Genomic DNA, 27,363 nt, shown 5'->3' with positions numbered 1-27,363 from the left:
GACCCACAGCATCAAAGAACCCTTCAGTCTGCTTTATGGGCTTGCCCCTACCTCCCATCCCATCATGTTTTTGGGTCCAGCCAGGTAACCACTTAAAGCAGAGGCCAAGACCAGGCATCTCACTAGGCTGCTCTCACTTGTGCTGCATTAAAGGAACTGGAACTATGTGAAGAGTAGAAGGATCTTTTTTTTTTTTCGATTCGGAGTCTCACTGTGTCACTCAGGCTGGAGTGCAAGTGGCACAATCTTGACTCACTGTAACCTCCACCTCTCAGGTTCAAGCGATTCTCCTGCCTTTGTCTCTGGAGTAGCTGGGATTACAGGTGCCCGTCACCATGCCTGGCTAATTTTAAAAATATTTTTAGCATAGACAGGGTTTCACCAGCTTGGCCAGGCTGCTCTTGAACTCCTGACCTCAAGTGATCTGCCTGCCTCAGCCTCCCAAAGTGGTGGGATTACAGGCGTGAGCCACTGCGCCCGGCCAAGGGATCCTATTTTCAGACCTCCTTGTCCCCAGCCTCAAATTGTATCCTAAGTACCAGCCCTAAACTGACCCCCAATACGTATTTAGCCCTAGACCAGAAGACAGCCTTCTAACAAGAACAGATCCTTGGTTCCCCAAGGCAGGTGATTTCACTGAGGGAAAGGCTGCAATTCAATCTCAACTGAAGAAAAAACTCAAAGGTATGTAGTAAGAATCATCAGGAGCTCTACCTCTGGATGCAAAGGAACCTCTGTTGAGATTAGGGGTCCTGGGCAAGCCTGTAGTCCAAAAGTGCAGCTATCCTATCGTGTGGAATTTGTGGGGTCAAAGACTAAATTGCTGATGGAAAAAACAAAACAAACACCGAAAGAAATTTTCTTCTAAACCCAGAACAGAACAACATTCCATCTGGGTAAGTGAGCTTGTCCCAGGCATATCTGCCATTCCAGGATTACGGCTGTCAAGTTTTAATTAGGGTAATTAGAGTTAAAAATGTAATTTCATTTCAGGGGTATTTTGAACAGATTCCATTAATTTCTTTCTTTAAAAGAACACAGAAAGGAGGGGCAGACTGTGTGAAGCAGAGGACTTTGCCATGAGAGAAGCAAAGCTATTTGCCTGGAGCAGATGAACTTTCAAACCACTGCCAAGAACTACAACACCTCTGCAGGTCTGGCCCAGAGGACAGAGGGCTGCTGCTCTTCAGGCTTCCTCCCTTCTTCCCCACAGAAGTCTAGAAATAAGTTTCAGTCGGCACTTGCTAATAAATCGATCTCCTCCTCCCTACCTGCTGCTCCTGCATTACTGCCATCCAATAGCTACTACTACAGCCTTAAATCTGGCAAAGGATAAGGGCTCAGGGCAGTCAATCTGCTTTGCTACATGTTAGGTACTGCTTTAATGCCCACCATTTTATCAAGAATTCCCAGACACATCTTTATGCTTTTGTTTGTGCTGGTTCCCTGGTCTGGAGTGCCCTTCCTGGCTTAACTCTTACTCTTCATTCTTCCTTCAAAACACAGATCAAAATTATATCCCCTAGGAGAACCCCCATTCATGCCTTTGGAATCTCAGAATCCCTTATACACTCTTCTAAGGAACATACATTATACTGTGGTTTGTATCTTTGTCTGACTCTGATGCTAGATTGTGAGGTCATGTAAGAAACCCCAGCACTAGCACAAGCCCTGACACACAGGAGACACTCAACAAGTATCTGCTGAATGACCAACTATAGGAGGAATTTGGTCTGACCACACTGGCTGCTGAGGATGTTAAGCCTGCAGGTTCTCCAATGCATCCAGTTATGAACCCCTTCCCCCTCCTTGCACAAGGCCAGTTCAGAAACCTGACTCTGCACTCCATAGAGGAGAAAACCTTCTCATTGATCCCAAATGATAACTGATCTCTCCCATTAGAGCCTGCTCACTCCTTAGGGACCTTGGAAAGGAGATGAGAAAGCAAAAGCAAGCAGAGCATCCCTCCCCATCCGCCACACCTGCCTTACCACAGGTTTTAAAGAATTTCCTCCAGTCTTTGAACAGCTCCAGGGAGACAGCCTGAGCTCCAGTTCAGTCTGTAGAAGGGTAAAGGAGGGCCCTGGTAGAAAACAGTTCGTCAGATTGGAATCGGTGTTGCAAATGCTCAGAAATGTATTAATAGCATAGCACAATAGAGATTATGCTATATGACAATGGGCAGCCAAGTCACTTCACTTTGACTTTTCTGAGCTTCAGTTTCCTTTCCCTCCTATGCCAGTAGGTTGCAAGGAGAAATAAACACAATGAGACTCAGTATTTAACACTTAGTAGGTATTCAATAAGTGATTTTTCCATCTGAAGAGGGGGCCTATACTATGTACCTAGCATCACATTAGGTAAGAATTTAAAAGGTGAGGAAAACACATCAAATAGGGATACAAGTTAACCATTTCCCCATTTGCTCAGGGTAGCCCTGCCTGCTGGTCCCCAGGGGAGGTGGGCTACACCAGCAGAACTGTTGTATTGACAAGTACAACCAGATCCATTTCATGGTAATTATTCTCTTCACCTAGGAGCAGGACTCCAGCCTCCTCCCAGGCTCCCCAGGCCTGGCTGCAGGCCCATATTGATCCATTTCTAATTAGGAGCTGTGTCAGTGCTTCTGGCAGAAGGTCAGGGCCTGGGCTGTCTCGCTAGTCTCTGGCCAAATGCCCTGCCCCAGGCAGACACAGAGAACGGACACCATGAGGTAGAAAAAGATCCCAGACTAAATTCATCATAAAGCAGCATGAAATTTTAGAACTCAAAGGGTCCTTTATGAGTAAAGGTTTTTTATATTTCAGTGAAGAAAGCTGAGGTCCAGAAAAGAAACTTATTCAAGGTGGTATCAGAAGATAATGCATATCTTTTTACTTCTAGTTCTTTCTCTAGATAAGTGTTTCCCAACCTGGCTACACAACAGAAGGACTCAGGGAATTCATTAAAAACATCAGTTTCTATGCCAGACCCCCGAGATTCTGATTTGGAACACATGCAGTGGGGCTTTGGCTCTCTTGTGCTAAGTATGGGATCGCCTTCCAATAGTAGTGAACTCAGGTTCAAACTCACCTTGGGTCATAAACAGTAACAGAGGTAGCCCACTGTTGTCTGATCCAGTCCTCCCCTACCCCCATCATTATACTAGGGGCCTGAATCCAAAGGATCTGTCATAAATGGTTCCAACTTCCTAACAGTCTGCTAGCTTGGCTGTCGGCAAAGAACATTTCCTTTCAAAACTAGTCTGAAACTAAAATGTCTGTTATGAAGATACACCACCCTAAGGGGTGGTGGTGATAGCACCTGGGTATAAAGAAATGTGGAGGATGCTGTGGTACTCGGTGTGTGGCATCTGGCATGGGTAGAGATGTCTGAGTATATGTGGGCATGTATGGAGGGGAGGACTTGTGCGTATATGTAAGGGAGTGAACAGTGTGGTGTCTGCATTAGGCTTGCAGATACTTTTGTAGCACACACAATTCTGGGTATCTGGGTAGAAGACAGTGGGACAGGGGTGTAAGAGGGTAAATATGTGCACATATGGGAGGAAGAGGAATAGATGGCTTGAAAGTGTAAGGGAGATACTTTGAATGTGTATAGAAGAGAGAACATATATGCACCATCATGACTCAATTGTGTGTGTGTGTGCACATGTTGCAAAGCATTGAGCCTGCAGGGATGGGGAAAAGTGTATGTCTATCTCTGTGTGGCCTATACACCTGTATGCATGAGAAAACAGATCCATGAACATTTCTGATTCATCTAGCCCTGGCTTTGCCTGAAGGCTCCTACCACTCAAGGGCAGACCTATCTGCAGAAATTTCTCATTAAAATTGACATTTTGACAACTATGAAAAATAAAATGATAATGACACCCCCAGCATTGTGGGAGGTTAAAAAAAAAAGTCTATGCCAATAAAACACAAGAGACAGATGAGAAGCAATTATGACTGAATTACTTCTCAGCTTCACAAGGGGAGGTGTTATTTGGAGTTAAATATTGTATGGCTGATTCACATCTCCACCCAAAGGCTTGGATTTCTTGGGTTACCTAGGAAGAGTGCAAAAAAGAAGTAGGTACAGAAAGGTAAATAAAGTTTTTTGTTTTTTTGGATTTTTTTAAAGGACTAGAGAAATGGGGAGATTAAAAAAAAAAGGGAAACATTGAGAAGAAACAAAAAATAAAAGGCAAAAAGGACAAAAGAGGTAGGAAGAAGGGAAGGAAAGAATAGGAAGAAAAGTAAATTTCCTTTAGGCTGGCCCACAGAGATTTAGCACACATTTGACAGAAATTCTGAATAAGGGGGACAGGTAGATTAGCAGGTAGGGCCTGACTTCTGTATTTCCTCATTACCAACCATTCCTTCCATCTAGAAGGTTCTTCCCACCATCTCTGCCAACTGAACTGCTGAATCTTTAAGGACAAGCTCAAATGCTACCAGCTTCTAGAAGCTTCCAACATTTCTTCCAGTTAGTTCTCTCTCAAGAATTCCAGTAAATTTCCAGAGCACTTTGTCGTATTTCTTTTTTTGACTTTGAAGAAATCTGATTTTATTTTCTGAATCATAAAAAAGTATTTCCTGTTAAATTTAGATTGTCTAGCTTTCCACTGATATCTCAAGATACTTTCCAGATATTAACAGTACTCAGAACTGTGTAAAAGTTAACAACCAATACCAAGTTTTAAAGAAAAAAGTTTAAATGTAAGACTAACGTCTTGAGGACATTACTAAATTTATTTCTAAGAAACCCTTCTCAAAGGTTAAAGTACTGGCAATTCTAATTTTAAAATTTAAAATTTTTAATTACTGGAAATTTAAGTTAACAATAAGTTTCAAGAGCTAAGAATCCGACTGCTTTTTAAAACGTCACTCCCATTTCCCTGAACCCAACTGCCAGTAGGTACTGGCCCTACATATGCGTCCTTTAATAAGCCCTGCTCTCAAAAGGCTGGGGGTATTTATATAAGAACTTATTCCATAGTGACGCTAAGATCCACGTTCCCAAGATCTAGTACGGGCTATTCATGTGTTCTGAGGCATGTCCAGCAAGCAGGCAAACTTACCTGCTCAAATTGAGGTAAAACAGACAAAAACACTTATTAACAGAAACTACATAATTAAAACTAACCTTTTGCTGCTTATTTAAGCTAATTACGTATTCTTACAAAACAGAGACCCTCAAGTCAATAATTTCTTTTGATTTTAGTCACCCCCAAATTTAGCCTCTTCTTTCAAAGCACACTTTGTCATATTTCATCTGTAGCACTTAACACCAAACTATACTATGAGTATCAATGCATACACATTTCCATCATTCATTTTGCAAGTACTATTTGTGCCAAGCCTATTTCAGAGACACAAGGGAAATACAGGTAAGTAGCACACTATCCCCTGGTCTGTAATGTCTCGATCTAATGAACGAGAGAGGATTTGGGTGTGACACAGCACTAGAGTACAACTACAGCAGTCCTAGAAGTCAAAGGGTCTGCTATAAATCCTGTATTTTATTTGATCAAAATTAATTCTGCTTCTGTAGTGATTAGGGAAGGTTTCCCTGAGGAAGTGGCATTGAAATTGATATGAAAGATAAATAGGAGTCTGTCAGGTAAAGGAGATAAGAAGATAAGGGGATTTCTACTTAGGGGAAATATAGATGCTGCTCAATTTACAACAGGGTTACATCCCAATAAGCCCATTGTAAGCTGAAAATATCGTAAGTTGAAAGTCTTTTTTTTTTGAGACAAGGTCTCGTTCTGATGCCTAGGCTGGAGTATAGTGACACAATCAAGGCTTACTACAGCCTCAACCTCCCAGGCTCCAGTGATCTTCCCACCCCAGCCTCCCAAGTAGCTGCTGAAACTACAGGAATGCCCCATTACACGAGCTAGGTTTTTTGTTTTGTTTTGTTTTTTTTAAGAGATGAAGTCTATGTTGCCCAGGCTGGGAAAATGCACTTACCAAACACCGTAGCTTAGCTTAGCCTATCTTGAATATGCTCAGAACATTAACACTAGCCTTCAGGTGAGCAAAATCAACTAACACAAAGCCTATTTCATAATATAGTGTTGGATAGCTCATATAATTTATTGAATACTGTACTGAAAGTGAAAACAGACTAGTTGTATGAGCAGTCCAAGTACGGTTTCCACTGAATGCATATCACTTTCGTACCAACATAAAGTCAAAAAATCAGTAAGTCAAACTGTAAACCAGGGACTGTCTGTAGTCAAAGTCATGATACAGCCTGGCACATACAGGGAACCTCCTACTGGCACAGGGAAACAGCAGGTATTAAGCACTTTGCTGCTGACAAACGGCAGCAAAGTGATATGGCACCAGACTGCATGAGCCTTGTGGCCAAGGCCAGAGTTTAGATTTCATTCTTTATGACTTGGGGTGGGAATGGAGAAGAAGAGGGGACAGTTTCAAGATGTCTAGTCTCCCTATTTTAGATGCCCTACTTTTTACTGCAAGTTCCCTTTAAAAACACAGAAAACAGGTTCGATCCCAAGCTCTGCGCACTACAGTAGCAATACAAGAATTTCTCAAGAAGGGCAACAGTGAGGAAAAAAACAAAGGATGGGGGGTTGGGGAGGATGCAGAAGAGAGGGTAAGTAGGGCTCAAAAAGAAAGAAGGTGGAGGAAGGAAAATGAAGAGGAAGAGAAAAGGCAAGGAAGGCACAAGGAGGGATAGCTCTATCTGGGCCCTGAGGCTTCTTTTTGCTGCGCTGTCTTCTACATCTCTCTAGGCAAAAAAAAAAAAAAAGGTCAATCTGATGCTAGTGACAGAAACAGACCCTTTGCACCAAGAAGAGTGCTCAGCACATTACCATCTGCCACCTCAACCTTCCGCCACTTCATGATGATAGGGCTGCACCAAGAAGCCTTAGCCCAGCTCTCCCAACCACCGCAGGCTATGCCAGAAGCCACTGCCCCATGGCCCAAGTGTGTGAGGCAGGAAAACCAAACAAAGCTCAAGAGTTTGAAGTGGAGCCTGCCCAGGACCCATGGCTGCTTCTTTTCTTTCTTTCGAGACAGGGTCTCGCTCTGTCGCCCAGGCTAAAGTGCAGTGGCACAATTTCAGCTCACTGCAACTCCGCCTCTGGGGTTCAAGCGATTCTCATGCCTAAGCCTCCTGAGTAGCTGGGACTACAGGCGTGTGCCACCACACCCGGCTACTTTTTGTATTTTTGGTAGAGACAGGGTTTCATCATGTTGGCCAGGCTAGTCTCGAACTCCTAACCTCAGAACGAGACCTTGTCTCAAAAAAAAAAGACTTTCAACTTACGATATTTTCAGCTTACAATGGGCTTATTGGGATGTAACCCTGTTGTAAATTGAGTGATCTGCCTGCCTCGGCCTCCCAAAATGTTGGGAATATAGACGTGAACCACTGCATCTGGTCCCATGGCTGCTTCTTAGGGTCCTAGAAGAAAGCTCTGGTTCCCTCTCTGGACCTTAGTTTCATCTGCAAAACAAGGGGAGTAAATGAGAAGGGATACGGTAGCCTGTGAGTTACAGAAGCCGTTTCCTATAGAGGATGTTTACTGTGGGAATTTGTTCTGATCAAGTCTCTAGCTTTACTCTTTCCACCCCTGCTTATGGTTAGTTTGAAATCTGAGGGAGCCAGACTCAGAACAGGAGCTATCCCTGACACCACCACCTATCTTGGCCCTATCCAAAGTCTAGTTCCTGCTCAGACCTGTATTTTATCTCAAAGGTCACAAGCAGATGTTTAGGCCCAAGAATATGTCTGATATGTACAAATTTACTTAAAAACCTCTGAGTTAATTGCCAACATTCAAAATCAGGTCTCACTTTTTAAAAAATTAGATTTCTAGCTGCTCTTAAAAATATCAGAGATCTGATGATGCCAGACTCACCCTGGGGTAGAATTCAAAGGGCCTGCTATAATCCTGTAACTTATTTGATGCTTTCTCACTTCATTTAAACATTTCATGCTAATTTATCATTCATTCCATAAAGATATTTAAAGTTAAAAGCAAACTTTAAATTACCAGTTATAATATTTAAACTAATCCAACTCCAAAAAAATCTAAGTATACTGACACTTCAGGAAGATGTATGCTTTACCCTGTGATTTCATGTATCATCTACTATGCAGCCATGTATTTCAGTTTGAGAAACACCCCCAGTTTATTCATTCACTCAAAAAATACTTAGATCCTATGCCAGGCTCTGGAAAAACACTCATCAACAAGACAGACATGGTTTCTGCCGTCATATAGCTCGCAGTTCAGCCAAGATATAATGAAAAAAGTTATGCAGAATAGCAGGCACGGAGAGGTACTAAGCTGAGGATCCAGAGTTTATTCCACAAACATAGCAATCCCTTAGGCAAGTTGCTTAACCTCTTCAGACCTACAAGAGCAAGAGGTTTAATCAGGCAGTTGCCGCTGAAAGGGCCTTTCGGCTAAAAATTCTACTTAGCATCACAAAAACTTAGCCTACTACCCTTTTTGAGTTCCTAACACTTATTAGCTCCCTCTCTTTATCTGGAAATCAGGATCAGTTGTCACGGAAATTACCACGGTACTCCACATACTGGATGATGTTACAGTAATCACAAGAAGTCAAAGGGAACCAGCAGGTGACTTTCTGGGTGATTCTTTTGCCTACTTTCAGGCCTGGTGCAGTGGCTCAGGCCTGTAATCCCAGCACTTTGGGAGGCCAAGGCAGGAGGATGGCTTGAGCCCAGGAGTTCAAGACCAGCCTGGTTTGTAAAAGAGCAAGACCCTATCTCTACAAAATAAAACATAAAAACAACAGGACGTGGTGGTGCATGCCTGTAGTCCCAGCTACTCAGGGGGCTGAGGTGGGAGAACCACTTGAGACAGGGCGGTAGAGGCTACAGTGAGCTGAGATTGCACCACTGCATTCCAGTTTGGGCAACAGAGTGCCACTAGAAGAAAAAAAGACCAGGTACCAACTCCTAAGTAAAACACTATTGATTTTGAATTAATGTCCATGGTTTCCTTTATGATGCATCAGACTCACTTCCACTCTACCTTACAAATATATAACAAGGATTGCAAAAAATGCCAACTTGACAAGGACATGATGCACTGAGCCTTGACTAGTTTGCTGTCCATATGAAGTCCTAAGATAGGCCAGGAGACAGATTTACCAGCCAATAAGGGCACCAAAAGTTCCCAGTAAAATGAAGATAATTTACTTAGTCGCAGGGGATTCACCAGCACCTTAACTGGGTAAAAGTCTCTTCAATATTAGCGTTCCTTCTAGAGCTGGGTTGGACCTTGGTGGCAAGCAGCTAGCAAAAATGAGCTGATCAAGTGTTTCCCAAAAACAGTGCTACTCTGGTGATAAATGACAACTGACACTGGGCTTGAGTATCAAAGAAACAATAGGAAATGGTGTGACTTTGACAAACTTGAGAACAAATATGCTGTCTAAAGAAGCCAGTCGATAAAGAAGCAGAAAGTAGAAAAAAGTAGAGAAATGAAGAACATGAAGTACATGAAGTTGTAAACTCAAAGCTTCTGCCAAATTGGGCCAATGCTTCAAAGGGTTGCCCAAAGATCCAAGCCATGTCTCTTTGCTTCAGGTTACAAGCTTCTAAAGCATGGACTAGCCAGTGTACAAGGAGTCACAATATAACAACCCTGGTAGAGGCCGGGGCGTGGCAGCTCATGTATGTAATCCCGGCACTTTGGGAGGCTGAGGCGGGCAGATCACAAGGTCAGGAGTTCAAGATTAGCCTAGCCAAATTGGTGAAACCCTGTCTCTACTAAAAATACAAAATTAGCCAGGCGTGGTGGCGCGCATCTATAGTCCCAGCTAGTTGGGAGGCTGAGACAGGAGAACTGCTTGAACCCAGGAGGCAGAGGCTGCAGTGAGCCGAGATGAAGCCACTGACTCCAGCCTGGGTGACAGAGCGAGACTCCGTCTCAAAAAAAAAAAAAAAAAAAAAAAACACCAAAACAAAACAAAACAAATCCCAGGTAGAGGACTCAGAGAGTGAAGACAGGCCTACTCCCACTCTTATAAATGGAAAAATTCCTCATGGTCAGCGTCAGGTTCTAGTCTCTGCTACTTTCTCAAAAATCGTCCTCCTTTTTCATGAGAAATCAGTCACCTTCATAGCCCTATGACAGGACCTCTCATCTCACACATACATACAATCTCGACTGAAAAGCAGTTCCAATCTCCCCAGGCTTTTATTCCACTCAAAATAATAACAGAGGCTGGGTGCAATGGCTCACACATAATCCCAGCACTTTGGGAGGCCAAGATAGCAGAATTGCTTGAGCCAGGAGTGTGAGACCAGCCTGGGTAACAAAGCAAGACCTTATCTCTACAAAAAACTTTAAAAAACACTTGGGTGTAGTGGCATGTCTCTGTCATTCCAGCTGTCATGTCAACTCAGGAGATTGAGGCGTGAGGATAGCTTGAGCCTAAGAGTTCGAGGCTGCAGTAAGCTACAATTGTGCCACTGCACTCCAGTCTGGGTAACAGAGCAAGACCCTGTCTCAATTTAAAAAACGACAACACTGCTGGCAGCTTGGTTCCCCTAAATAGAATACCTTTAAAATTCTGCTCCCTGAACATCACAACTAAAAGCTCCTTGTCTTTGCAAAAGAGCAAAATTACCCCATTAGTCAGATGCCCCTGGGAGTGAACAGTACAATGCTAAATATATGTTCTCCCCTGATGCAGGATGGCATTCCCCATGCTTCATTCCATCATCATTCTATCTTCCCTAGATTCCTTCAGCATCTCCATAAAAGCAATAACACCTTTGCCAAACACAAGAGAAAAAAAGAGTAGCTGCCCTTGAAACAGTAACTCAATCCAAAGAAAAGTTTATTGCTGGAAAAACTTTTGTTTATTTACCAAAACTCCTATGCTAGACTTACAGCAGGGAGAATACAACAAAACTGGTTTGTAGGAAAAGGTACCAGGCAGCAGTGAAGAGCATGGCACAGAAAACAGCAAGACAGGATGGCAGGGAGGCAGGACACTCTTAAGGGAGATTAAGGATCCCATAGCCCCACAATGACCTTGTCTGAAATAGCATATGGTCTTGCAGTCCCTGATTGACTACATGCTCCTTGAAGACAGTCTTACTCATATGGGTATTATTCACACCATCTAGTACCATACTATAACATGGTAGGCACTCAAACGGTCACAAACAAAGAAGTGAAGGCCCAGAGAACTACTTTTTTTTTGAGATGGAGTTTCGCTCTTATTGTCCAGGCTGGAGTGCAATGGTGCAATCCTGGCTCACTGCAACCTCTGCCTCCTGGGTTCAAGTGATTCTCCTGCCTCAGCCTCCCAAGTAGCTGGGATTACAGGTGCCTACCACCACGCCCAGCTAATTTTTTGTACTTTAATAGAGATGGGGTTTCACCATATTGGTCAGGCTGGTCTCAAACTCCTGACCCCAGGTGATCCACCCTCCACTGCCTCCCAAAGTGCTGATTACAGGTGTGAGCCACTGCACCTGGCTTTTGTTTTGTTTTGTTTTTTGTGACGGAGTCTCGCTCTGTCACCGAGGCTGGAGTGAAGTGGCATGATCTCAGCTCACTGCAACCTCCGCCTCCTGGGTTTAAGCAATTCTCCTGCCTCAGCCTCCTGAGTAGCTGGGACTACAGGCACGTGCCACCACGCCCAGCTAATTTTTTGTATTTTTAGTAGAGACGGGCTTTCACCATGTTGGCCAGGATGGTCTCGATCTCTTGACTTCATGATCCGCCTGCCTTGGCCTCCCAAAGTCCTGGGATTACAGGTGTACCTGGCTGACCCAGAGAACTTAAAATGATTTGCCTAAGGTCACAGAGTGGTTTAGTGATGAAGGAACAAAAGCTTTGCAGACAGGTAGGCCTGTGTTCAAATCCTGGTGTGGCCTTGGACAAGCCACCCAACCTCTCTCAGTCTGTTTTCTGACCTACAAAATAAGAACAATACCTATTTTTGTAGGGCTGTCATGGTTAAGACATATTGTTCTGGCCGGGCGTGGTGGCTCATGCCTGTAATCCCAACACTTTGGGAGGCCGAGGTCGACAGATCACGAAGTCAGGAGATCAAGACCATCCTGGCTAACACAGTGAAACCCCATCTCTAGTAAAAATACAAAAAATTAGCCAGGTGTGGTGGCAGGCACCTGTAGTCCCAGCTACTCAGGAGGCTGAGGCAGGAGAATGGCGTGAATCTGGGAGGCGGAGCTTGCAGTGAGCTGAGATCACGCCACTGCACTCCAGCCTGGGTGACAGAGCGAGACCCCATCTCGAAAAAAAAAAAAAAAGAGATATCGTCCTTAACCAACAATTGACAGGAAATACAGAGGACAAAGAAACACAGAAAACACACCATAGGAATGCAAAGAGCAAAATCCAGAACATGGAAAAATCTATAGAAAAAAACACCCAGCTTCTTCAACAAATAAACGGGGGATAACTACAGTCATGCATCACTTAGCAACGGGGATACATTCTGAGAAATGCATCATTAGGCGATTTCGTCCTTGTGCAAACACCAGTGTGCACTTACACAGTCCTGGGTGGCACAGCCTACTGCACACCTCGACTACGTAGTATACGCTGTATAGAGTTGCTCCTAGGCTACAAACCTATACAGCATATTACTGTGTAGGCAACTGTAACACAATGGTAAGTATTTGTGCACCTAAAACATACAATGGGTACAGTAAAAAAAAAAAATGATATTACAATCATATTAGACCACTGTCATATCTGCGGCCCATCATTGACTGAAACATCTCTATGCAAAGTGTGACTATAGAAGGGACCATATAAATTAAATGAGACTTAAAAGACTTAAGAACCATGTGTGGACTTTATATGAATCCTGAATCAAACTATCAAAATAAGGTTGTGACATTTACAAAACAATCGAACATTTGAACATAATCATGTGGATTTTTATTTTATTAAGGTACTGTTAAACTTTATAAAGATGGTAATGGCATTACAATTGTTTTTAGAAGTCATCTTTTAGAGACACACTGTGAAATATTTAAGGACAAAATATGATAGCTGAGATTTTCTTCAAAGCACAGAATGGAAAAAAGTAGGTAGGGGTATAAATGAAACAAGACTGACCATGAACTGCTAACTGTTGAAGTCACGTGATGGATAAATCATATTTTATTAACCTATTCAACTTTGTATATATTTGAAATTTTCCATATTAAAAATAAAGAGGAATTAGTTAGGTTTCAATTCTAGCAACTCCATCTATCAGCAGCGTGACTACAGCATCTTTTTTTTTTTTTTTTCTGAGACAGAGCCTCGCTCCGTCGCCCCAGGCTGGAGTGCAGTGGTGTGATCTCGGCTCACTGCAAGCTCCGCCTCCCGGGTTCACGCCATTCTCCTGCCTCAGCCTCCCAAGTAGCTGGGACTACAGGCGCCTGCCACCACGCCCAGATAATTTTTTGTATTTTTAGTAGAGATGGGGTTTCACTGTGGTCTCGATCTCCTGACCTCGTGATCCACCTGCCTCAGCCTCCCGAAGTGCTGGGATTACAGGCGTGAGCCACCACGCCCGGCTGACCACGGCATATCTCTTAACCTCCCTGTGTCTGGATTTCCTATCTGTATGATCACGATCAACACAGCCTACTTCTTAGGTTTGAGGTGAGAATTAAATAATATTTTATATACATAAAAAGCTTCACACATAGTAACCTTCAGTAAATATTAGCTGTATTAGTATAAACACAAGGTACTAAATACGGTATCTCAACATAGTGGACACCCAATTAATATCACTAATATGCAAGGCTGCGCTAACATTTAAAACCCAGGTCAGATTTTTTTTTTTTTTTTTTTTGAGACAGAGTCTCTCACTCTGTCTCCAGGCTGGAGTGCAGTGGCACGATCTCAGCTCACTACAACCTCCACCTCCCTGGTTCAAGTAATTCTCCTGTCTCGGCCTCCCGAGTAGCTGGGATTACAGGCAGGCACCACCACGCCCAGCTAATTTTGGTATTTTTAGTAGAGACAGGGTTTCACCATGTTGGCCAGGATGGTCTCGATCTCCTTACCTCATGATCTGCCTGCCTCGGCCTCCCAAAGTGTTGGGATTACAGGCTGTGAGCCACTGTGCCCGGCCCATCAGATTTTTAAATCAACTACTCAACTAGTCTCCTCGACAGGGGGCCTAGAAATTCTCTAGTGAAAGTCCCTAGTGGCAGCTCTAGCACCCTGTCTATCTTGACAAACACCCCATGACCTGACACAGGATCAGAAGCTGACTAATGTTTAACATGAAAGCGCTGTTCTCTGGAAGCAGGCAGGGCCACCTTATTTTCCCCAACCAAGTAATTTAAGGTACATTTTCTAATATTTGCTGACAGAACAAAGAAGAAAGGCTCAAAGACATGATCAATGTTCATGCCAACCTTCAAAGTGATTTGGTAAAACTACACAAAATAAACACCCAGCTAGGGTCCACTGGCAGGATAAAAGCTGACAAAGAAATGGCAATTTTTTCCCTGAGCAAATATACAAGTAATAGATGAGCTCTGAGAGACTAAGTTATGTAGGTTTCAGTATTCCCTTCCCTCCCCAACCATTTTAAGAAGAAAAACTCTCTTTTGATATACTTCAAGTATGACTGTTTACTGGATTAATTTCCTTCCTGAAATGATGTAATTATAAGCAAAGAGATCATTCTCATCCTTTTATCCAGTTTAAATACAAACTGGCTTCATAACGACATGACCTTGCTCTGCTCTAAGAGGCTATGAGAAGGTATCACCCATCTCCAAAGTGTGGGACACTTCTACCACCTGCTCATTAGCAGAAATATGGATGCTACTCAGTCTAGTCATTCATCTGTGCCTCTACTCAAGTTGTCCCCATTGCACAGAATGTTCTCTATCTCTGCAGCCTAATCACCTGTGAACATTCTTTCTGGAAAAGGGGGGAAGGGAAGCACATCAGTTGAGGAAAAGATACCTGGGTGTTGCTTCTAAATAGTATGGGAGATACGGTACAGACATGGCAATACTGGTATTTCATAATCTGTAAGTACAACCAGACAGAATCTTAGAAATTAAAATGGTCCTGGACAACAGATGGTCATTATCCTTATCCTGCAAGGTCCAGCACAAATACTCACTGGTCCACAAATGTTCCTTGGGAACTCCCCCTCTGCCCCTCCTCCATGTACAAAGGAAGCAATCTCTTCCCCTTCTGACCTTCCCAATCACTGTACCCCTTTATGGTACTTGCTATGTGAGAATTCATATTGTGGTTCTTAAAATTCATATCTATACTAAACAGAATGGCTTCAAATGAAAAAGACAGATAATCCCAAACGTTTACAAGGACACAGAACAGCAGCAATTTTCTCATCGCTAACCATGTAATCTGGCAGGCCTTTTAAAACTGTGGCGTATTTACTAAAGCTAAACATATGCCTAACCTAGGACTTAAGAGTATGAGGTTAGAGAACACTCACTCACTGTTCCCGCTACACAGTTCACCTTTAGTCTTTTGCTTCATCATTGCCCCTGTCCAAATGCTTTCATCACACCTTTTCCCAATCCCAGAGATCAGCTGAGATCACTCTCCCTGCTCCCTACAAAGAGATCGATCTCCCCTCCTATGGAAAATTCTGTCACTTACCTTTCACCTCTGACAAATGACTAATGGATTCTTCACATATAAATTGTCTCGTGATTTTACAACTTTCTAATTTGCTCCTCACAATAACATTGTGAGGAAGGCAAGATATGGAGTATTGTTTTTTTTTTGTTTTTTTTTTTGAGACGGAGTCTCGCTCTGTTGCCCAGGCTAGAGTGCAGTGGCCGGATCTCAGCTCACTGCAAGCTCCGCCTCCCGGGTTTACGCCATTCTCCTGCCTCAGCCTCCCGAGTAGCTGGGACTACAGGCGCCCGCCACCTCGCCCGGCTAGTTTTTTGTATTTTTAGTAGAGACGGGGTTTCACCATGTTAGCCAGGATGGTCTCGATCTCCTGACCTTGTGATCCGCCCGTCTCGGCCTCCCAAAGTGCTGGGATTACAGGCTTGAGCCACCGCGCCCGGCCAAGATATGGAGTATTAACCCCACTTCACAGACGAGAAAATGGAACTTCAGAGTGAGAAATGACATCTCCAGTTTACATGGCCTTATTATTCCAGACCCCACAGGCAATGCTAAATTGTTGGAAGAAATAGGGAGCACAACACAGCATCCCAAGTAACATTTCTCTCTGAAGGGTAGGAAAGAGGGAAGAGCCCTTCAAAACCAGGAGAGCCTCAATGTGCCCACCATTTCCATTTGCTAGGGCTCCTTGCTGCAAAGTGTTCAAAGGCGGCTGGCAGAGGCAGTGGCAATGGGCTTCACAAACTACAATATAATCACAATTATTAAATCACAGACTGATCGAATGCCAGAAACCACACCTCAGATAATTCCACTTGCATACGAAACAGAGCAATTTTATTTCAAAATAGAGCGTAATAAAACTTAAAATAATTCAGTATGAAACTTAATTTTCTTCATTTCTTCATAAGAAGCAAAACAATACCAAATCTTCCTGAAGCCAGCCAGAGAACTGTTTGGGTGTCCAGATGCAGGTATCTGGCCACCCAAACCTGAAGGGCAATGTTGTCCCCTACTCTAACACTCCTGACTTTACACACTGGGTGTTGGACACCTTAGCAACGGAGGATAAATATCTGTAAAAAACAGAAGGGAGAGAAGGAAATGCCAAAAAAAAAAAAAAAAAAAAAAGTCTACACACTGAAAGTCAGATTATCAAACTGGTCTCCTTGTCTACTGACGTAGCCATCAATTATGTTATTTTCCGTTTGAACTCTCAATCCAAATATATGAGCCAGGGCAGCAGGCTGGATTTGAATTACTTCTCTGTCTTCCTCTCAAGACTCAAAGTAATTTGTGGACAGGAATTATGTCTTGTTGGTTTTTATGTTCTCCACAAGGAGAACACATAGGAGGTACTCCAAATTCCTGGAACGAATGGTTGAGATTAGGGATGGAAGGCTGTTGGACTCCCAAGCATAAATAATCATGCCACAGCAACTAAGTAACTTCCTCTGAACCCTAATTTTAGGAAGGGTTGATTTTAATTGGTGTAAGAATCAATTTAGGGTGAATCTTTAAAAGTCTGAAGAGAAGTTATTCTTGTGTCCAACTGAGTCACGCACAGCCCTCATTATTACATTGGCAGCAACACCATTCCTCAGTACCACCTTACAGGTATCCGCAAGAACAAAATTCCAAAGCCTTAAATTCATGTTCTGGATAAAAAGGAAATAACATGGCCGGGCGCGGTGGCTCACACCTGTAACCCCAACACCTTGGGAGGCACAGGCGGGCGGATCACGAGGTCAGGAGATCCAGACCATCCTGGCAAACACTGTGAAACCCCGTCTCTACTAAAAATACAAAAAATTAGCCAGGCGTGGTGGCGGGCGCCTACAGTCCCAGCTACTCGGGAGGCTAAGGCAGGAGAATGGCGTGAACCCGGGAGGTGGAGCTTGCGATGAGCCGAGATCATGCCACTGCACTCCAGCCTGGGCGACAGAGCAAGACTGTCTCAAAAAAAAAAAAAAAAATTTGACTTCTCAGTATAGTGTGGTCACATTTACAAAGAAAACCCAGATCTAGATAAATGAAGTTACGGAAATGACCCTTTTAAATCTACTGCTGGGCTTGCTTTCACTAACACAAATAATTTCAAAGGAAACTAGACAAAGAGATCAACAGACACCATGTAAATAGTACCATTAACTAAGCTTATTAAAATCCTTAATAAAATAAACAGGAGACAGCTAAATACCAGATAAATGTTTCTGGAATGAAGAAAATCTGGCCAATAACATTAAGCTTCTAAACCTGGCATTCTAAAAGAGAATATTTACTTGAAATAAAGCAGTGAGTCTTACCTTGACAAACAGAACTATTCAGTCTCTACAGATGGCACTTCAAGGGGCAGGTAACCTCAGTGGGGTATATACTCCATAAGCTAAAGCTCTTAAGAAATGCAAGTTTCTGGTCTAGTGTTTTTCCATTACTACCACTGTGTGAGAATCTTAAAGTGTTTTTTTTTCCTTTATTATGTGACTTTAAAGTTTGCTACATATTTAAATGTAATTTTTTTTATAGTCTTAGACTCCAAGTTTGTCCCATGAGGCTACAGCTCCAAGTTTATAATGGAGCTCAGCATACAATTTGACAAATTCATCTCACAAGCAATTTTTCAGCAAGCTGTCCACTCTAAAAAGCAATATCCATCTGTTTATATACTGAAAGGTATCGTCTGTGAACCCAGAATTCAACCCTCTGAGATCCTCTCAATACTTTAGCAAAGTCCTTTCTCCTTCCAGAGATAAATTCTCAAGCCACTTTCACAAAACTGTAAAAAGGTAGAAATATCACTTAAGATTATCTAGTCCAATTCCCTTGTTTCACAGACAGGAAGACAGAGATCCCAGAGAGTATTAGATACCTACAATTAACATGGGTTTGGCAAGCATCAAAAGCCCACTGACGGCTGTTTTCCCCAGTCAAACTCACTGGTGTGTTGGGAAGATAGCCAGATTTGCACTTTAGTTAGTAGAGCACTCCCTAGGAAACTCAAGTATGTACCCTCTAGGAAACCCAAGTATTCAGCCACAACTCCCTATCCCAACCCCAGAATAAACAACAGGGGGCAGTGGATGTCTTAAATGGTTCTTCTGGAGATGGAGACTAGAGCCCAGGGACAATATCCCATCTTTCCTTCCTTCCTCCCAGGAGGTACAGGACATTGATTACCATGAAAGCCATTATGAAATGACATAAGACGCTAACACTGAGGAAATTAAGGCAAGGCTGTGGAAACAAAAGATGATAAACATTAATACTTGGCCAGATACCTGCTTCTACTTATTCATTCGAAGACAGGGGAGAAGTGAGAGAGAGGGGGACCTCCAACCCTTTTTCTGTCCCTACCTCCCCACCCCCACTCTTTGGACCTTTACAGAATTTCAGGGACTCCCCAGATGATTTTATGAGGAAACAAGGCTATAAAAAGGGCCTTAGTCCAGCCCACACACTGACCAAACGATGCTCAGGCTAGTGACTAGACTTCCTATTTATTCCACTGCACACTGTCTCTATTCCTAAGGGTCTGTGAGCTGCATCCTGAGCACAGGTCTGAAACTATCCTTACAGTATCGAGGGGGAAGTTGCAGGACAAGCAGGTTAACGGCTGTCATTTTCTCCCTTCCAGCTATACATTTTATGCATGAGGCCAAAATTGAATTAAGACCAAGACACTCAAGTGAAAACCTTGCTATCTCCACCCCCATTCCCCCCTCACCAATGCCAAACTAAGAAGGGGGAGAGGAAGAAAGAAAACATCTCTCCTAGAGATATATTATCTAAACCACCACCTAGAATCTTAAAATGTAATTGCTAGAAGGGACTTTGTGGGTCATCTAGTCATTATTTGGATGAATAAACCTAGACACTTGCCAACTGAGAAAAAGACTGGCACACACAGTGGGGTCTCCTGACTCCTATCCCTAATAAAAACCCGTCCGGGTCCCTCTCCATCCTGTCCTACCCTGCCCTGCCCCATCCACCCTCTCCCCAGGCCACTGCTGCATCCAAGCTACTGAGATTTCTGCCCTTCTGGATTATGAGCTCGTTAGGATTAAGTTTTACTCATCTTTGTTTTCCCAGTGCCTAGCAGAGAGTAAGCAGAGAAGTGGCTTCGACTTAGAGAGGAATACACTAATATATGAAAAGTAAAGTGCCAAAGGACGTAGCCTGGAGAAAATGTAAACTTTTCTCGGCTTAACGTAAGTAGTTTCCAGGCTGTGCCATGCCTGGATGTCTAGGATTGAATATCTCCTCTCTTCCTAAACTAATGTTCGCATCATCCAGTTTAGCCAGGAACATGACCAGTTGTGCCATACTCTCACTCTCTCCCTTTCAGACCTGACACAAAGAACTGGAATCCATAACTAGAGGTAAGCGAAAGCATATGTAAGGAGACCCTGTATAAGAAACCCTACCCCCTCCCTTACGTGTTCCTCCTTCTCCTGTGTCTCCACCTCAATAAACAGCACCCATTTACAAAACTGCACCAGGTAGAAACCAGATGTCATCCTGATTCCTTCCTTACCTAACTCCACACCAATAATCTGTGTCTCATGACTCAATTCCACCTTTTTTCTTTTTTTTCTTCTTTTTTTTTTGAGACAGTCTCACACTCAGGGCTGGACTGCAGTGGTTCGATATCAGCTTATTGCAACCTCCACTTCCCAGATCCAAGTGATTCTCCTGCCTTAGCTTCCCACGTAGGTGGGATTACAGGTGCTGCCACCACACCCGGCTAATTTTTTTCTGTATTTTTAGTAGAGACGGGGTTTCACCATGTTGGCCAGGCTAGTCTCAAACTCCTGACCTCAGCTGATCCACCCACTTTGGCCTCCCAAAGTGCTGGGACTACAAACGTGAGCCACCAGGCCCAGCAATTCCATCTTTTCTCTACACACACTCTTGCACATGCTCTTCTACCACCTTCATTTGAAACATCATTACCTCTTGCCAACCTCCTAACTGGCCTCTCTGCCCACAGTGCTCTAGCTCTCCAGTCCACTCCTGAACAGGCAGCCAGAGATATCCTTCCAAAATGTACATCGAATCATGGCCCCCTCACCTCAGGATGAAGTCCAAACTCCTCAACACAGGCAAGAAGGCCCTTTCCTGACTTGGCTTCTGCTCTGCCTACCTTGAAAGTCTCCTGTCTGGCCACATCCACCCACCTCAAGCATTATGCTCCACCCAATAATCCTGAGAAATTTGTTTAGCTTTCTTAGCCCGTTTCTTCAACTACAGAATGCGATTAATAATAGTACTTACTTTCAGGATGGTTATGGGAAGAAATAAGTTAATACAAATTAAATTCTTAGAATAGTACGTAATGGATATGGTAAATGGCCAAAAGTCTTAACCTATTATCACCATTTCTGAACTTGCTGTTCCTTCTACCTAGAACAGTCTTATCTCTGCCTCCTCCCTGACTCCCCAGATCTCTTCTTTTCCTGGCTTATGTCTGTTCTTCTCCTGAGGGCTAGGCTTAACTAACTTCTCCTCCAAAGAAGCCTTTCCTGACCTTCCAGTGCTGGGTTAGGCATCATTCTTCTGTGCTCTCCTGGTACCTGTCCCTGTCACAACACTTTTCACACTGCCTGTTTCCTTGCCTATCTTTCCCACTAGGCTATATGAACCCAAATCCCTAAGCATAGTACCAGGTCTGACAGATGCTTACTAATTGTTCAGCGAATGAAAAACTTTCCAAAAATGAGGTATCCAATGAAAGACAGTCTCAACAAGTAACCAATTCAAATATCAGCCAGGTAGCTGGTCTAAATGACTATAAGGTCCCTCAACTACAAGATTCTATCCAATAAATTCAACACATTGACCTCATGGGTCACATTTGTTTAACTTTAATATGTAGGCAATGTTTGGGCCATCAGATTTTTAAGGAGAGTGTGACATGACCAGACACATGATCATGTGTTTGTTACCCTATTACCCATCTCTGAGACACCACCTCTCCCAACCCCCAGTTGTTATCAGGACAAAATTCCAACCATCTTCATAAGCATAAAAAGCCCACTCCCCTAAATACACCAACACAGAAGACGGTCAAAAGGACATTCTGACACGCTATATGCAGCATCTAACTTCATCTTAACCAACTGCAAGCAGTGAGGATCCATAAACATCCTCTAAGAACCCAAAAGCTAATCCCTCCTGTGTGTCTTTATGGAAAGAGGGGGACGAAAGAGGGAACATTTCATAAAGGTGATCTACTTAATCATCCTGAGTAGTTTTGATCCAAGCTGCTGCCACTGCACTGTTATTCCTGATAACTGCAGCCCCATATCCCCAAACCCTAGACTGTCAGAAAGGCAGCTGCAAACGAGGTGAGGGTGGGAAGTTATCTAGGTTCTATTTTAAGGGCGTAATAGCTTGGTGTGGTGGCTTATGCCTGTAATCCCAGCACTTTGGAAGGCCAAGACAGGGGGATCACCTGAGGTTCAGGAGTTCGAAGCCAGCCTAGCTAACATGGTAAAACCCCATCTCTATTAAAAATACAAAAATTACCCAGGCATGGTGGTGCAAGCCTGTAGTTCCAGCTGCTCGGGAGGCTGAGGCAAGAGAATCCCTTGAACCCAGCAGGTTGAGGTTGCAGGGAGCCAAGATCGTGCCACCGCAATCCAGCCTGGGCGACAGAGACTCCGTCTCCAAAAACACAGGGTATAAGGTCTCTTCTGCAGATACCGAGGGAGCCAGCAGAGATTCAAAACAGGCTTCGGTGATAAGCAAGCTCAACCGAAGGGGGAGAGAAGTAGGTCTTACTCAGAGATACAACCAGGCCTGGGTTCCTGCTCTGGAGCTGCATGTCACATCTCTGCTACAGGCAAGGACTAATATTTTGCATTTACAATGCACGCTGAGACTAAAGAAGACATTAAGTGTGCCAGCTTTGCAGTCACAAAAGGACAAATATTGCATGATTCCACTTACATGAGGTTCCTAGAGTAGTCAAATTCATAGAAAGTAGAATGATAGTTTTCAGGAGGCTGGAGGGAGGAGGGAATGGGGAGTTAGTTTAATGGGTACAGAATTTCAGCTGGGGAAGACAATGGACAGTGATGATGGTTGCATAACCATGTGAATGTACTTAATGTCACATAACGTACACTTTGAAATGGTTAAATGGTTAATTTTATGTTATATATATTTTACCACAATTTTTTTTTTAAAAAGCATGCCAGCTTTAAGGTTATACTGTCTGCAGTCTGAATACTGCCTTGGCCACTTACCAGTTACATGACCCTGAGGCAGGTAATGTAACCTCTCTAAGCCTGTTTCTTCTATAAAACAGGGATAATAATAGTACTTAATTCACAGGTTGCTCTGAAAATTAAGTAATATAGTCCATAAAGTCCTCAGTCCATTGGCCGGTGGCACACGTTAAGTACTTAATAAATTTAGCTATTACTACTGCCACTATAAAGCACTTTCAAAGCCATTTTTAAAATAATCCCCACAACAATCCTATGAGAGTTTACACATAAGGAAACTGAGGCTCAGAGAGCCACAATGAGTGGCTCAGTTTATGATGCCAGATCAAATCCTCTGCTCCAGAGAGGTGTCTTGTCCTCACTACTTACTCATTCTGTCATCTAAGGCAAGTGCTATGCTATGTCTCCATTCCCTCACAGTAAGAGACATAAACCAAGCTCTACAAACCCCCTCACAGAAATGGATTAGAAATTAAACCACATAATGGTTATGGAAGAGTATATAAGCCATAAACACATAAAACCGAAGTGGTGACTTGTGAGAACTAGTACACCTGTGCTTAAACCTGGCCTCCTCTTAATACTAACCATAAGGCACAGAAAGTGGTGGGGACTATAAAACTTCCTTGGGATTTCCAATTACTCAGGATTCCTGACGTTAAGACCTGAATAAGTGGTTTCGTGCCCTTTTTAAGAAGTGGCTGGCTCAAGCCTGTAATCCCAGCACTTTGGGAGGCCGAGACGAGCGGATCACGAGGTCAGGAGATCGAGACCATCCTGGCTAACACGGTGAAACCCCGTCTCTACTAAAAAAAAAAAAAAAAAATACAAGAAGTGGCAAGGTATGGGAGAAATAAAAATATTACTGGATTAGGAGGAAGAAGACCGGGAATTTCAGTTCTCGCTCTGACAAGGCAATCTGAATTCAGACAACTTACTTCCCCTTTCCAAGGTTCAGTTAGCAGGGAAGCAGGAAAAGGCAGGTATGGAAAAAGGTGGACCAGATGGTCGGTAGGACCCCTTTCAACTCCTACATAGGACTCCTAAATCCAGAATCCTGGCCAGGCACCACAGACCTACCAGACTCCAAAGAACTAATGTGAACATCAAGAGACTCCTCAAGACCTGGCCCAGAAACTCCCTTGCCTGATTTTTAGACACTCCCTCAAACCGGATCACATTGAAAAACTGGAACATTTGCCAAAGTTAATTTTAGTTCACTTTAACCACTCTGGGCCTTATCTGAAAATAGGAGAAATATTTATTTCAAAGCAGATGACTTCAGCGATTCCCCCTAACCCCCATCAAACTAGGATTGATAAATCTAAACATAGAGAACCTGCAAGGTCTGGGAGGAGGAACACGCCACACAAAAACTAAAGGGTGGATCCCACCGTTTACAGTCTCAAAGCTTCCTTGAGCCAAAACCCCCGGGAATTTGAGTTGTGTTTGAGTCCTGGAGTCTGCATCCATCAACTTCTAATTGTCGCAATACCAGCAAGGAATTCATCCAAACCTTTTCCTTTGGAGCTATGGTAACCCCAGAATGGAATTTCATCCATAGTATAGTGGACAACGGCCCAGAAGTCAGGGAAAACCCAGAGTTATGTCCCTAATTAAATGGTGTGACCCAAGGCTAGGTAAAAATGCCCTCTGCACTAAGAGATGATATATGCTCACACCAGGAAATATTAATAAATAACAGGTACTGGCACCGCTCCTTTGCACTTCTGTGGCTACTGTGACTCGGAGAAAATTACTTGACCCCTCTGCGCCTTGATTTCTGCTTCTGTAAATGAGGATAAACCACAAGGCCGTTGTGAGCATTAAACGAAATAAGGCTTGGGAAGTTCCTGGGTGAAGTCTCATTAAATGCTCCCTGTTGGTGTTAACCACTTCTTTCACATATTAGTTCCCTCCCTGAATCCATGAACACCCCGCGAGGCGGGTTTCCCTTTCCCCCCATGTCACCGAGAGGCAAACTAAGGCTCGGCCGCCAAGGGGGCTGAGGAAAACGCGGATACGGCCCCAGTTCGAGGGCCCGTTGTTGTTTCTCTCCGAGCCCAAGGCATGCAAACAGCCCAGAAGAGGCGGGAGCCGAGACAGGACCAGCTCTGCGCGCCTCCGGGAGCCCGTAGACCCAGCCTGGGTAGGAGAGCCGGAAGCAGCCGCGGCCGGGCCCGCCCGAGGCCTCCCCGGAGCAGCCTCCGTTCCCCTCCCTCCGCCCCTCGTCGGGCGGGGCGGGGCACGAGCACAAAAGACTCCAACTTCCGAGCGGGCGCGGGCCCACCCAGCCAACTACTGGCCCAGACTTGGCCCGCGGGAAAGGAGCAGGCAGGGAACGCCAGGGCGGCCGGGAGCGGGACCGGGCGCTAAGGGCTGGGGCCGGCGACCCGGGGCGGCGGGTCCCAGTGGGAGAAAGGAGCGGCGGAGGGGGCCTAGAGTTACTCGGGCTCTCGGGAACTCCCCGAAGGGCAGAAATAAGAGTTTCTAAATATAGGCAGCGGCCTGCCTGAAGAAGTGAGTGAACGGAAAGGCACAAAGCACACACCCTCCCCGCACCCCTAAGGAGACGCCCGCAGCCCCCACTCACCCGCGCCGAGAGGTCTGGAGGAAGCCGCGCGGCTGGGAAGGAGGCGGTACTGTCGCACTCGGGGACGTAAGGGAGGGAGGAAAAGGGCAGCTGCGGCGGGAGGAGGCTGGGCACACGCGCGGGAGTCGTCGTCGTCGTCGTCGTCGCCGCCGCCGCCGCTACCGCCCCCTCAGCTTCTCCGGGTTCCGCTGCCCCGCGCCCGCGCCGCTTGCGCGCCCCGCCGCACTGACAGCGGCGCGAGCCCCGCAGCCGCGAGCCCTGCCCTCGGCCGGCACCACTGAGGCGCGCGGGGGTGGGGGCACCCGGAGCGGCTCCCCGCTGCTCAGCCCCGCCCGCCGCTCCGGCCCTAGTCCCGGGCTCTCCCCCTTCTCTCTGTCTCCCCGGAAGGACACGGTGACACGAGAACTAGGAGTCTGCAGCCCCGCCCAGAAACAGCCCGGCTTCTCAAGCGCATGGGCTCTCCCCACCCTCTCAGCCTGGCTTTGGAAAGGTCCAGAGCTTCGGCGGGGACAGGAGGAAGGCGGGGCCGGGGCGGGGCCTGAAAGGGAGGAGGGACTGAGACGCGGCTTGGGGAGGCGGGGCTGGGGCGGGAAGAGAGAGTCGCTTGCACAGGTTTGGAGCCCAAGTAGGGGCGGAGCTAAGAGGGTGATGAGGCCCTGGTAAGAGTGTCGCCGGACAGGCAGGGAAGGCCGTGCAGGCGATGGAGAGCTGGGAGCCAGGACAGTGCTTGAAAGGAGATGCTGTGGGCGGGGCTAAATGGAGAACCGCCCAGAGAGCGGAGCCACGGACAGAGGGAGGCGGGGCTGAAGAGAAACCTAGAGTGGGAGGAAGGTAGAAGCGGGCCTGAAGGAGGCGGGCCCGGAAGCAGGGAGGGGAGGAGGGGCCCCAGGGGCGCCTACTCTGGGCGGGTGCCGGAAGGAGGCGTGCCCCAAGGAAGGACTGAGGGGTGGTGCTTGAGGTGGGCGGGGCCTGGAGATGGCGTTGAAACCTGCAGGCTGCGGGCGGTGCAGGAGGGATCCGGAAGAGACGAGGCAGGAAGAAACTCCTGGTCCTTTCGCTTTCAAGGGACGTGGCACTTACGGTGAGGATCGCTCTTCGCTGCCTAATCTGGGACTGGGCGAAGAGGCCGCGCTGAGGGTGATGTCCGAAAAAGATGCAGGAGATGTTTTATAACTTGATCCAGGTGCTAGTCCTCCCTCCTACACATTTCTCCTGTCGGGATCTCTCACTTGAATCGTGTTCCAGCCTCCAGTGAACCAGTCTTCCTAATGAGAGCACAAGAGGCCCGTTGTCCTTCATTCTTCAGCTATGGACTTCCCTGAAAGTTGAGAACTGACCATATTCTCGATGCCTGCTCTGAACTGTGATTTCACGACTCACATCGCTTCCCCAGAACCTGCTTAACAGACGGGATTCCTGAGAATGGAGCAGAATTTGAATTCAGAGTCCTGGCTTTGCCATACCAGCAGTTATAATTGCCCTTCTGTTGTTTGATGACTCCCTGCCCTGCTTCAAAAGGAAGAGTAATCAAATTAAAGAGTTGACGACCCTGAGCGCAAGGCCTCGGACGTTATTCCCTAAACTCTGCTTTAATATCACCTCCTCAAAAGAAATCTTCCCTGAACACCTTGTCTCGAGATGTTCTCTAGTTTATCTTCTTGTTCTGTCATTTATTGTCTGTTCATTGTGTGTTTTTTTGAGATGGAGTCTCGCTCTGTCGCCTAGGCTGGAGTGCAGTGGCACGATCTCGGCTCTCTGCAACCTCTGCCTCCTGGGTTCAAAGCGATTCTTGTGCCTCAGCCTCCCAAGTAGCTGGAATACAGGCGTGTACCACCATGCCCGGCTAATTTTTGTATTTTTAGTGGATACGGGTTTTCACCAAATTGGCCAAGCTGGGCCCTAACTCCTGACCTCAGGGG

The 27,363-nt window shown here is 45.2% G+C and overlaps 2 protein-coding genes across 9 annotated transcripts in view; one reads left to right on the top strand and one right to left on the bottom strand.

Moving 5' to 3' along the window:
- Positions 1–25,834, bottom strand: part of RALY (RALY heterogeneous nuclear ribonucleoprotein) — an 87,309-nt gene extending 61,475 nt beyond the window's left edge. For 2 of the 8 annotated variants that reach the window (XM_021921825.2, XM_021921822.2), the window contains exons 1-2: positions 25,445–25,553; positions 1,992–2,083 (exon numbers count right to left, since the gene is read on the bottom strand). The gene's annotated coding sequence lies outside the window, so the exon portion shown is untranslated. Of the gene's footprint in view, positions 1–1,991; positions 2,084–25,444 lie in introns of all 8 variants that reach the window. The other 6 variants (XM_021921823.2, XM_021921824.2, XM_031656664.1 and 3 more) reach the window with 4 other exon arrangements.
- Positions 20,678–26,997, top strand: LOC108580625 (serine/arginine repetitive matrix protein 3). The gene is made up of 4 exons (XM_021944155.2): positions 20,678–20,721; positions 22,321–22,391; positions 25,377–26,056; positions 26,510–26,997. Exons 1-4 carry the CDS (start codon positions 20,678–20,680, stop codon positions 26,615–26,617), a joined length of 903 nt encoding a protein of 300 aa, XP_021799847.1. The 3' UTR covers positions 26,618–26,997.
- Positions 26,998–27,363: the final 366 nt, after the last annotated feature.

The sequence above is a fragment of the Papio anubis genome, chromosome 16 (genome assembly GCF_008728515.1).
Source record: "Papio anubis isolate 15944 chromosome 16, Panubis1.0, whole genome shotgun sequence".
Lineage (NCBI taxonomy): Eukaryota > Metazoa > Chordata > Mammalia > Primates > Cercopithecidae > Papio > Papio anubis.
The sequence above is the reverse complement of the archived record's forward strand: the minus strand, read 5'-3'. Positions and strand labels throughout refer to the sequence as shown.